The sequence below is a fragment of the Pimephales promelas genome, chromosome 8, assembly GCF_988280905.1.
Source record: "Pimephales promelas chromosome 8, fPimPro1.hap1.1, whole genome shotgun sequence".
NCBI lineage: Eukaryota > Metazoa > Chordata > Actinopteri > Cypriniformes > Leuciscidae > Pimephales > Pimephales promelas.
In genome coordinates, this window is record NC_142776.1 from 25,307,718 (window position 1) to 25,320,597 (window position 12,880).

Here is a 12,880-nt window from a genome sequence, read left to right on the forward strand (position 1 = left end):
ACTAAATAAGTCAGACTTTTAGCATCATTGTGAGAATGACACTATTCACAGAGATAGACGAAGAGCGGTCTCACAGTAGCAGCACTGTTGCTATGCAAGCACAGTGCCCTCCCCTACATCTGTCTCTCCAGGCTACAGGAAGACAGGAAGAACACAAGCAGGGAAGGATGGAACGCAATTATAGGTGATATCTATCTAACTCAACCACAAATTTGAGCACATCTGCGTGAAAGTTCACTCCGACATGGTAGGTCAGAGCATAACTGCCCAGTCCCATGCATCATTTTATGAATGACCAACCTTTCCTCGCCTGCGTGTTTGGGTGCATGTCTGGCCACGTCATAATTTGCACTCCTGGTTGACGGGCGGGCGTTACTTTTACGCACATTGACGAAGAGGAAGGAACATTGTACGATGTGCATGTAGAGTGGCTGAAATGAGCGTGATCACCAGAATGCACAACAACAACAGTGAGAAAAATCACAGAGCACACATACATAAGCAAAACCACAAGACTGCCTGCAGCATGCCATCAATTACAGCTCATATGACTAAAAGAACAAGTTACCTGACTAACATGTTAAGAACAAACAGCAAGTACAGAGACAGAAAAAATGGAAATGGAGAGCTGTACCTCTTGGATCGGCGGAGCATGCTTCTCTCTGGCAGAGAGAAATTGGAGAGAACGGTCCAGAAGGAGTCAGACATGATATCGGTGCGCTAACATGGCTGTCATCCAAAGATCAAATGTCATAAAGCGGCAGAGAAGCGAGAACAGCAAGCTAAATGAGCATGCACTAGATGATGTTCCTATAACTGCTGCTGCCGGCAACCTGTGAAACATCTACAGCTGAGATGCTGTCATGTGCTTTCTCTCTCTCTCTCTTCTCTCTCCTCAACACCCTCCCCTCCTCTCTCTCTCTCTCTGTAACTTAAATACACAGCAGCACATGTATAAAAATGCAGCCAACTCCAAATACAACCTCCAGATTACCTCCAGAAGAGTTAGAGTGTGAGACTGCAAGTAAAAATAGAAATTTTGAGAGAAATAGTTACATTTTTTTATTGCTAGATGATCTGTCAACCAGAACTGGCTGAATCTGAGTATTCAATACAGCATCCCTGGAAAATGTGACAGGGGATTGAAGTGAAATGACAGGGGATTAAAGTGCACACACACACACGCACACACACATATGCAGAATTATTCGGTCAAATGGTGCAAGCATATAAGTCAGATTTTCTGTACTGTTCACGCGGTTTAGTCATTAGTCCAGTAGGTCAAAGGACTCAACTCAAGTGAAAAATGAGGAATCAAAAAGATAAACAAGGCTGTTGTAAATCATAAGTAATGCAGTTTTGCAGCAGGCTAGATGCAGACAGGCATGGGAGCACTGTGTCACCTTGAGCTGACCGACACCATGGGCTCAATCGCTTCAGACACACATCAAAGAACAAACAGCTAGGGGGAGAAAACATCTCCACCCAACACCGGTGGAGGCAGGCAGTAGACAGTGCTAACATTGGTAATACAGCGATACCATACTGTACTGTATATGAGGGGGTTTTCTCTGTGGAAGCAAGGAATTTTTTTGGCTTCCTCAAAAAACAGAAATTAAAAGAGAAAATGACAGTGTGCAAAAACAAAGAAATAACAAATAGGCTACTAATAAATTTGTGCACAAAAAAAAGTCCAAAAGTGACTCATAAGGATTAAGGGTTAGGGTTAGAGTTCACCCCAAAAATGAAAATTCTGTTATTATTCACTCACCCTCATGTTGTTTGAAACCAATACGTATTTTGTTCATCTTCGAAACAAAAATGAAGCAGTATAAAATAAAAGAATAAAGATAAGATAAAGATAATCAAAATCTCAACCTTTTTGAACTACCTTAGTTTATAACGAGATTGTAAAACTTATTGTTTTGCCTTTTTTAAACCATATACAGTATATACATACAGTACATACATTCATACATCAAGTTATATTTAGTTTTACTGCTCAAGGTGCCCCCCGTCTGTGGCCTGTAATGCAAAAAATAAAAATAAATAAACAAATCAATAAATAATGGCTAATACTAATATGGGCACCAAAATGTAGTTCATCTGTAATGGTACATTTACATTTTTAGAAGATTGTAGTTCTTATAGTGTATATCTATGGTTGATCATGACAATGAAAATATTATTCGAACTGATCAGAGTCAGACGATAGTAACAGAATTGGGTTTAATTTACGATATTGGGCAGCTAGTCAGAGTATCAGAAGAGAGAAACAAAGTCTAGACAAAACAAAAAGGAGCTTTCATTCACATAAAAAGTGGAATGAAGAAAACTGAGTGTGATGTGCAGTGAGAGGAAAGACCCAGTGATGGAGAAAGGGAATAAGCAGCAGTCTTTGGAACAGTCCCCTGCCTTTCTCTTGAATGACCTGTTGAGTTGAGCTCTTAAAGGTTTTAAGACTTGATTTCCTGCAGCTTCACTGTTGGTCTAAACCTGTGGGAAACAGTAAAAAATAGCCTTTCCACTCATACGATTACATCTTTTAGAAATGGGAAATGATGTCTGGTCAAGCCAATACACATGGAAAATTAGGCTTCACAAACATTCATTTAGAACATTTTCTATTATTGTGACCATGATCAAGAGGATGGACAGTGCAAAGTAAAAAAAAGAAAAATGCTGCCTTTAAAATAAAAGCAGACTGTAGTGATTTCCTCAAGATATACTGAATGTGAATGGAGTTTCCACACAGCTCCTGATCGCTGTGCCCTCTAAATAACCTAAAACGTGTCCTTACAACGCAAAAAAAGCAAAAAAAAACATGCACACGTTGTGTTCCAACATTGTGAACGCAGATATTCTTAACTGAAAGTTTGAAGAAAACCCGATAGCAGACTGTGCTCAGCAATTTGTCAAACAAGAGATCAGTGATGAATCAAGGTGAACACACAAACACTTGTAGTCAAATGGGAGAGAACATGGAGTTCTGACATTCCAGAGCAACTCATTAGTGCAAAATCACTCTCTTTCTTCTCCACAGGCATTCAACACACACACACACACACACACACACACACACACACACACACACACACACACACACACACACACACACACACACACACGTTAATGAGCAGGGCTTAAACAAACCATATCAAAGCTTTGGCAACCATATTTGCTCAAAATAATCGGCACAATAAGGCTGGGCGATAACGCAAAAAAAAAAAAGAAAGAAAATCAAGGTGAACACACATGAGGATGGCAAAATTGGAATATCACATAAAACATAAAGCATCATTTACTGTACATCCATGCCCACAAAAATGCCACTTCCTGAGAAATTGGTGCAAAATATCAGTGAAAAAAAGCTGCTGCAATCGAAGAAGCCAATGTGGCTCTTTTTTTATACAACATAAATGACTTGTATCTCAGAGCACTTTCGGAACAAAATAAACGTTATCTTGCATTCGGATGTGTTTGAGAAAGCAATCATGTGAGACACTTCTGGAAGGGAATATAACCAAATCATTTTTGATGTAAGACTTTGGCTCAGGCATTTCAGAATGATCAAACCAACATTTGAGATGCTGTTCAATGAAATTGGTCTGCTGGTTAGTCCAGTTATCGAATCGCATCCACTGTTGAAGCAAAGTCAGTTTACACACAAAGAAAATTTTAAGCTTTTAAAAAATATAAATGTTTAATAAACTTAAAATGTAAAATTTAATTTACAGAGTGAAACACTTTTTGTGCTGTTTGGACTTACATAATAAAGAGAGAAAACACTTTTCACTGACATTTTGCTCACAGATATCGTGATGTATTACAAGATTGTCTAGCAATATCGATTATCGCAGAATTACTGTATCATGTTATCTTATCGTGATTCGTGAGCCATGTATCATGTATCGTATCGTGACGTACATTGCCACCCCTACTGTACAGCCAAATAGATTTTTTACTAAACAAATCCAGTTAAAAATCAATGTACTGCATGTTTTCCACTAACTTCTTTACTAAATTAACACAAGGAAGCTTAATGGCAAATTTAAAAGAACATTGAAATCACTTCAATGATGCTTAAAGCTGCAGTCCGCAGTTTTTTCCTCTTTGTCGCCAACTCTGTTCGAAATCTGCAATTGCAGTGATTCGCGGAATTATCAACTTTACGCGAGTTGCGGTTCGACACAGCACAGTGCGGATGAACACACTGTCATCAATCTCTGCTGGCATTCAGAATCACAGATTATTCTTTTTGGAAGTATAATCAACATAATAATTTTTACCGGGAAATGTCATCCAGTAATATCCACTTTTGTTCTGGTTCTGACATCGCGCTGATTAAATCTAAAAATCAGTTATCGCGCAAAACCATGCAAATTATACTTTGTTCTCAAATTGTTGATGTTAACAACATCAGTATTGCGTGACTACATGTAATATCTTTCTGATATTTATCATTGTTTTATTTATCATTGTGTGAGTGAGTGAGACAGACTATTCACCCGCCCAAACTCATTTTTGCCCGCAAAATAGATTGCAAAACCGCTCAATCTGCAGGCTGCGCCGCTTAACTGGATGTCGCAACAAGGGAAATGCTAATATTCAAGCATTGTTGGATAGGAATTGGATCATATTTTTTTTCTCCCCTTCAATCAAGCGTTCTGGGCCAGTACGGGCACGATACCGATGCTGTGGATTGGATCGGGACATCGCTAGTAACCTGGGGTTAAGTGCATTGCTTAAGGGCACAGTGCTGAAGGCACCAGTACATGCAGCCTTCCAGTTACCCACCTTGAGCATTTAGCCACTAAACCACACCACCCCATTACAAAAACAGATCAGACAAAATAAGAACCACATGATGCCTAGTTTTCCAGCATGCTGCTGTAAAGGAGGTTGGATCAGGAGCAAGTTCAAGGGCAAGGGCACTCTTACCTCCAGAAGAAGGGGTTGGCGCTGGGGGCAAGGACAGGGGCAGACGAAGGCCCCTCGGGTCCGCCCGGGGACGGAGGGAAGAGAGCAGAGGGGGATGAGGTAGGGGAGAGGAGATGCTGCAGGAGGCTGCTGTTGCCATGACAACGGTACTGAGCAGTTGGCCAGATTCTTTTAAGTGAATACAGCAAGAGAGGAAAGCAAGGAGTAATGTGAATGCGTGTTTGACCTTATGAGTCTGTGAAGGGCATGGAAAGGTAGGATTGTCCTACGGCAGTTTATAAACATGACCAAGGCAAAGGCTTAATATCACACTGTCACAGTTTCTGCCTCAGTGTATATGTCCACACTTTAACAATCCGTGAATTGAACACTCCCTGCCTCTCAATTCCACTAAGACATGTCTACGAGCTTGAGTTAAACACATGGCAAAACAAGATCCTGTTTTGAGTTGATTGCATGACAGTCAGTTGCCCTGATATTCCTGAGAGAAGCTGCTGACAGGCTGTTCCAGCAGTTCAGCACACGCACACTGAAGTTGAAGCTGGTTGGCACTAGGATAGGATAACAGTTCTGTCAGACTCTACTACCACCCATTGCTTTGGGCAAGTTGTCAAAAAGAGAGAAAGGGGAGAATCCATTCACATTTATTCTTGCTACATCAAGATGTTGAATATATATTTGTTTTGTTTACAACCTACAAAATGAGGAATACGTGGTTGGGGTACAGGTTCTTCCTTTTGAAATGGCTAGACAGAGCATAACATAATGGAAAAGACTGCAGGTACATTGGAACAGGCTCCAGCACCCCTGAGACCCTACAGACAAGCAGTTTGGAAAATGGATGGATGAAAAGATTTTTTCTGGAATCCATACAGATGCATTTTGTTTTGTTTTGACATCTCAATGTTAACAGAGCTTAAAGTTAGAAAAAATAAAGAGATCAAAAATAAGTTATAAGTATTAAGGGGTCACTCTACAGTTGTAAGTGTATAGACCAGGTGTGCCCAACCCTGCTCCTGCCGATCGACTGTCCTGCACAGTTTATCTCCAAACCTAATCAAACACACCAATTAAGGTCTTTAGGATCACTTGAAAATTAAAAGCAGGTGTGTTTGATTAGAGTTGGAGATGAACTGTGCAGGACAGTCGATCGACAGGAGCAGGGTTGGGCATCCCTGGTATATACCATCTAATTTTTTTTTTTTTTTTTATCACCATGCTAGACTAAAACTTGGTTTTCATGCAACAGAGAGCTGCTTCAGCCAGCCAAGACACAGATGTTCTCTCGGAATGAAGTAAGAGAAGCTGACTGGGCATAAGCTGGCATTTGACATGACTAAATCATGCACAAACGTGCACACTCTCTGCTGAGTGAAGACTTCTCTTCACTTATATTTCCCTGGGTCTTTCTGGTGTTCTGCTGGGTTGTGTTTTTGAGGCTGCAAACTGAGCTACGCACTGTGGCTGTCAATCAACGAGATGAGAGCTAGAAATTCAGCCACCACTCAGAGCATGAGGGGAAAAGCAGGTATCAGGTTCCCAGACAGACTAGCCAAGGAGGTCAGATCCTGCGGTCTGTTTGTGCAAAGCTAATGCTGTGGTCATGTTTAGAAACCTCAACCGATGGAGTTCATTCATTGCAAAAATGAGTGACAGTCAGCTGAACTCAAGTAAAAGTTTGAAACCAAGGAAATAATAAAAGTTATATAAACAAATACAAACAACATTTATTGGCTCATACTAGGGCTGCACGATTATTCAAAATAAAACCAAAATCGGGAAATATCGATTTTCAAATTGCAAATGCTACAATTTAATAAAAAAATAAATAATAATAAAAAAATGTATATGCACTCATTGCGCCAATATGTTTCAGAGGCAAGCACAGCACTGTTCCTCTACAAGTGAGCAGCTCATGATCCAGTGTTTCATTATTTCAGAGCGGGTCGGTTTGCGGTAAATGATGCTCAACATGAACTCATCTCTGCATCTGCTGTGGTAACACAGTCTCAACCCAAGAAGTCATATAACTGACGTCTTGGGACGTCTTTTGACCATACGTCAACATCCGCCTTTTTAGGGTACCCTTAAACGCCGGTTACATGACGATCCCGGGCCGTCATACAACTGACGCTTTACCTTTAACGTTGGTTAGGTGACGAGGTAGGTTTAGGGGTAGGTTTAGGTCTGGGGTAGGGTTAGGATCCTATAATGTCATCTAACCAACCCTAAAAGGGTACCATAAAAAGGCGGATGTTGACGTATGGTCACAAGACGTCCCAAGACTGCGCTGGCTGTGGAGCACTTATTAACAAAAGAAAAGCTTAAAGGTCTCCTGAAATAAATAGGGTTGGGTATCGTTTGAATTTTAACGATTCCTATTCCAATTTTGCTTGTCAATTCTTTTCAATTCCAAATTTCAATTTCAATTTGGTCTTTCAATTTCAAGGAATTTTGCCTGTGGTTTAAAAATACCACAGAAAAAAACTAGCCTAACTTCATAAATATATATATATATATATATATATTGCAAGCATTATTAAAAGGCAAGTAAACACTCAGTAAGTAAAAAAGAAAGAGTAAAAAAAAAATTGCAATCGCAAAAGTGTTTTAAGATTTGCAAGTACAGAAACTGTACATCAAATGTAAAATAACACTGCACTTTATAAGTAAAATATACATTACAAATACAGTTAAAAAAAAGTTATTCAGTCAAAAACTAGTGAATCTGTCTTTTGTTGTTTGATTATTGTTATTATAGAGACGCAGCAAGAATAATAGGCTGCTGTCACTTTAAGAGCTGCACGGATCCAATATACTGTTACACATGAAAACAGAAAACAGAGTCGTCTCACGCTTGAATTATTTAAAGTAAAATTGAAATACTCACAAAGGAAATTGATAAGAGGAATCAAAGTTTTATTTTTTGGGGGAATCAAAGCTTTTTTCAAAGCACTATTAATATATTATAGTCATATTGATATAAAATCGCAATGCTTTGCCAAATTACATTCACAATTTTTTATCAGCAAAAAAAAAAAAAAAAAAAAAACCCGTTAATTTTTGTTTCTCAAATCGTGCAGCCTTAGCTCATACTTGTGATCTAAATAAACTCTTACTGTAAATGCAGGTTAGGGGCTCCAAGTCTTTCCTTTCTTTTCTTCATGTTCATGAGTATAATAGATGGACAAGCAAAAAAAAAAAGCCTTTACTCAGAAGTGCAACTGGGAACAGTCCAGCGACAGGTCGCAAAAGAACTACATTGCGTGGTGTAAAAGTCTGTTACCAAACTACCAACTCTGATTGTGAAAGTTTCAGCAATTCCAGCCATACTTCCTTTATCTCCTTATCACAAACATCAACTGTCAAATCACAATGTGCCTTCAAGTCTTAGCTAGTCCGCGGCCAGAGCGAGTATCCACTTCAATCATGACGTTATTTGTTGTTAAACGACAGTCCTCTGGATGTGTAGTGTCTAGGAGCGTTCTGTCTTTCTGAGCACTGTAAGGTACCATAACATCAGTCTGAAAAGAGAATGTTAAGACTGTAACAATCCAAATCCTAAACAAATTAGAAGCGTCACTCTCCTCTGAGCTCTACTTTTAGTGGGTACATATGCTGGCAAGACAGTCAGAGACACGGAGACACATCGAGTAATGGGGGAGAGGGCATTCTTATGATATCACAAGACCCTGGGGGAGGTGCAGCTGTTGCCTCTACCTCACACCGGTCCATCTCTGTATACACATACACAGTTCTGAGAAGCGAGAGAACAGCAATGACCTATCAACTGTTCCCAGACAAATGCTTCTGGCTAAATGTAGCCTCAAGGAGACAATAGGCAGGATCAAAGAGCAGAGGATCACCTGCACGAGAGTTAAGCCTGACCGGTTCAACACTGACACACACCGCTAAAGGAAAGCAAATTACACTGACACATGATCCACAGCTCTGTGTGAGTATGCTCAAAAGGGATAGATCACTTAAACATGAAACTTTACTTATGCTTTACCATAATTTCTCTCTAAATCCATATGACTTGCTATTTTCTGTGGAACACAAAAGGAGACATTTGCACAATACCAGCTCCAAAAATGACATAAATAAATACTACGGTCATAAAACTACCATAAAAGTAGGGAGGCACTGATACTACATTTTTGGTACCAATATCAATGAATCATTTTACATATTAAACTCTACAACATTTTAACTAAATAAATTAAAAAAACTTAAACTTAAAATTCTAATAAAAAAAAAATCTGCATATTAAAGTGAATTTAGACATCACATTCACAACATTATATTGTACATGCATGAAGTATAAAAAAATAATTTTGAGATATGTTTCATTTCATTTCATTTGAGATATTTCATTCAACAGTGTTAAACGTTTGTATCGTTTATTAAAGTATTTTTAATATGCATGTATAGTTTAGATTTGTTTAATGTTTTTATAGTGAAAGGGTAATCTTATGGTGCTTGTCTGCTTTGTTTTTTTCTGAGATTGACACATTTTTGCAAAAAGTTGCTTTATTGTACAGTATGAACTAAAGCAGCATGAACATTTTGTTAAACATCTCCTTTTGGGTTCCACTTAAAAAAGTAAGTAATACAGGTTTTGATTGACATGAAGGTGAGATTTGAATTTTCATTTCCCCATTACAGGGTTTCCACATCAGAAAGTGAAAAGGTGAGATGAAAAGTAAGGAGATACGAGGGGGGAGTCAGAAAGTACCACAACCCTAAATGAATGAGGGCTAAAATGAGATTTCACGGACAAACAGTGTGGCTGAATAGAAGGCTTGATTTGATTAAGTCCTGTAATCCCGTGGCGGGTGGAACAAACTCGGTGAACCCTCACAATAGCCAACATTCTTCCTGCCCCTGCCAGTCACTCTGAGCAATACAAAGATGAGAAAAACAAAACCCTTGGCCTGTGTGCATAAGAAAGAACACAACAACAGTATGCCCACACACAACCTATGCAGCACTCTATATTGCATCAACATTTTTATCTGCTCACCCCTATTCTCATGATGCTGATAATGCACCTTTGTATGATTGGCTGTATAAAGAGCACATTCTTTGCAGGCAGTGGGTTAAAAATAAATACAAAGAGAGATATAGATAGGTGTGCTGGAAAAGGAGCCGAAATGCCCAGCTGTCGGAAAAAGCCTCTAGTAATCTGTCTGTCACTGCCCTACCAGTCACCTACGACCCCCATGACCCAGTCTATGTGCAAAAAAAAAACAGTGTTGACACTGTGATCTAAGAATGCTAACCCAACAGATACAGCAGTGTCTGAAATATTAAACACACTGCCTTATCAGCCAATATCCACACACGTAGGATAAATGACTGCATAACATCCTGACTACTAAGATGCAGCCATCTGGTCTATTTTTGAAGGCAAAATAGATGTATCCTTTACTCTGTCGGATAATCCACAATCCTGTACATGTGGTTCAGTGATCAATTTAAAAAAAAAATTGTGGTTCAGTGATCAATTTAAAAAAAAAAAATGTGATCTCACAATATTGGAAGTGTTTGTACTGAACATACGTCATATTTAATAATTTGAATTTATCAGAATTATCTGGAGTATCTGCAACATCATTAATACACAATAACTAAATGAGTTGGTATGTAGAACAACGAAGACTTCCGCAGAGTCTTCCCTGTATTCTTTAAGCGAGAGATTTACGTAACTTACAGAACATACTAAAGTGCAATTAAAAGATAACTACACACCTCTTTGTTTAATGGGCATAGCATCCTGTTCAATTTTCACTGTTCATTTTTTTTTTTTTTGTACAATTTCCCAAGGTCAGACTATTCACAATAGACCAGGTTTTGCTATCCTCATTCAGAAAAAAAAAAAAAAGACATTCTCAAGTACTCACAAACTGCCTCTTCTGGGAAGACTCAGCTCCTTCTGAAATAAAGAAAGAGAAGAACACAAGATTAACTGTAAATCAAATGAATGTGTCTTTGTCACAAAGCAAAGAGCAGAGATAGTGAACTTGAGCACAAGATGTCATGGAAAACTAAATTGCATACAGACACTAAACCATCCACCAGGTGGCACAATTCAACTTGGGTCACAATGAAACAGGCATATTTAATTCTTAACAGACTTTTCTTTAAATATTTGGCTGTGTTATATTATAGTATATATATAATTCAAATAATTATTGAGTGGAATAATGGCTTGCATCCAACAATATGAGTTTTGTTTTCTCCCATATTGAAGATAAATAAATTAATTAATTAAAAACCACTAGATGGCAAAAGTGAACCATTATTACACACAGCCAGATTTTCCTTAGAGCACTTGCATGCCTACTGATAGCTGGACTAAGAAAAGATAACTGATATCTGGTCAGAGAGGACAGACACAGAATAAGGCCATACCATCTTTCATAGTTAAATATTAATGTTAAATATATAATATAAATATTTTTAATTATATTCGATTCAATTCAGATTTTTTATTTATTTGTAAAGAGCTTTTCACAATAAGCATTGCTTCAGAGGAATTCTCTCTGATTTTCAACAGACCCCCCTAGAATCCTCTTGTGGTCCCTGGACCCCTTTTCAAAACCTCATTTGATGTGTGGAGAGTTAAATCTTTCTATAAAAACCAACTCTGAACATTGTATTAGCACTCTTACCAGATAAAGAGCCACCCCAAACAATAGCTTTTAGATAAGTCGTTACATTTAATTAAGGGCTGTGTTAGCAACACGCAACATCCATTAAAAATGTGGGTGTATGGGCAGAGGCCACATGCGTACTGATCCACTGCGATTACTGATTCAACTCATCCAGTTACGCAACACAAGCGTTTGGTAGTGAGTACTTTCTCTTGACACCATATTTCCTTTCATTTGGCTTAGCTGTCACTTTAAAAAACAGCAGTCTTCAAGTCAGAAGTATACTGTATGCATATACAACTAAATATAGCACATCATATTAGGACTAGGAGCAACTTGAAGTGATGATTTCCATGTTTCTCATGATCATCTAGAAAAAAATATATGAAAAAGAAACATAGGGGTGGGTGACACATCAGCTGAAACTATAAACTGGCAGAAATTTGGCAACTAATAGAACTTTTCCAAGTACGCTGTAAGAAAAAAAAAATAACCCAGAAAAACAGATTATGTCCTGCCAGAAAATTACCAGTACCTTTTCAGTTCAGCCCTAAACCATGACAAAATGCAATTCATACATTAAAATGTGTATACGACCAGTAAAAAATCAATACAGAAAATTCCTTTAAAATTTTCACGGTATATTTGGCTGGCTGTGGCTGTGTGTGTGTAATATTTATTATTCAAATAAAACTATAACATGTATATTATGCATAATTATCTATTATCTTTTTTTTCCAAAAATGTAATCTCAAAATCTTTATTAAAAAATAAATAAATAAAGATTTAAAAATATAATATATATATATATATATATATATATATATATATATGTGTGATATATAAATATATACTATACTATTACTATATATATATATATATATATATATATATATATATAATTAAGTCTTGTCAAGATCAAAATAAATGTTTTGAATTAGTTTATATATCATGATACATATCATTTTCTCAAATATGATAGCTATGATTTCAATTGCGGCTGTCAATGGAATGCTAAAGACATGTTCGTTCAGAGAATGAGTCTCTTCTTAGTACAATCTCTGGTGAAAGAGCATTTCAAGTGCACTAATAAAAAAAAAATCCTTCAGCCTCACACTGAAACCAGCTCTTATTACTGCAGGGATATTTGACAGAAGTGGAGAAAGAATAGACCAGACAAATGCAATATTGTACCGACCAGAGGAGAAACAGCATGTAAAATTCGTAGAGGATAGAGAATATGAGAGAGTGATCGAGCTGTAACTGTATTCAGAGCGTGT

General features: G+C 37.8%; 1 protein-coding gene across 8 annotated transcripts in view; it reads right to left on the reverse strand.

The window, feature by feature from the left end:
• mast2 (microtubule associated serine/threonine kinase 2) overlaps positions 1-12,880 on the reverse strand; it is a 136,576-nt gene that overhangs the window by 42,675 nt on the left and 81,021 nt on the right. For 7 of the 8 annotated variants that reach the window (XM_089134230.1, XM_089134228.1, XM_089134227.1 and 4 more), the window contains one exon: positions 10,848-10,879. In XM_089134230.1, coding sequence (XP_088990356.1) covers positions 10,848-10,879 — 32 coding nt within the window. Of the gene's footprint in view, positions 1-634; positions 825-10,847; positions 10,880-12,880 lie in introns of those variants that run through there. The other variant, XM_089134231.1, reaches the window with a different exon arrangement.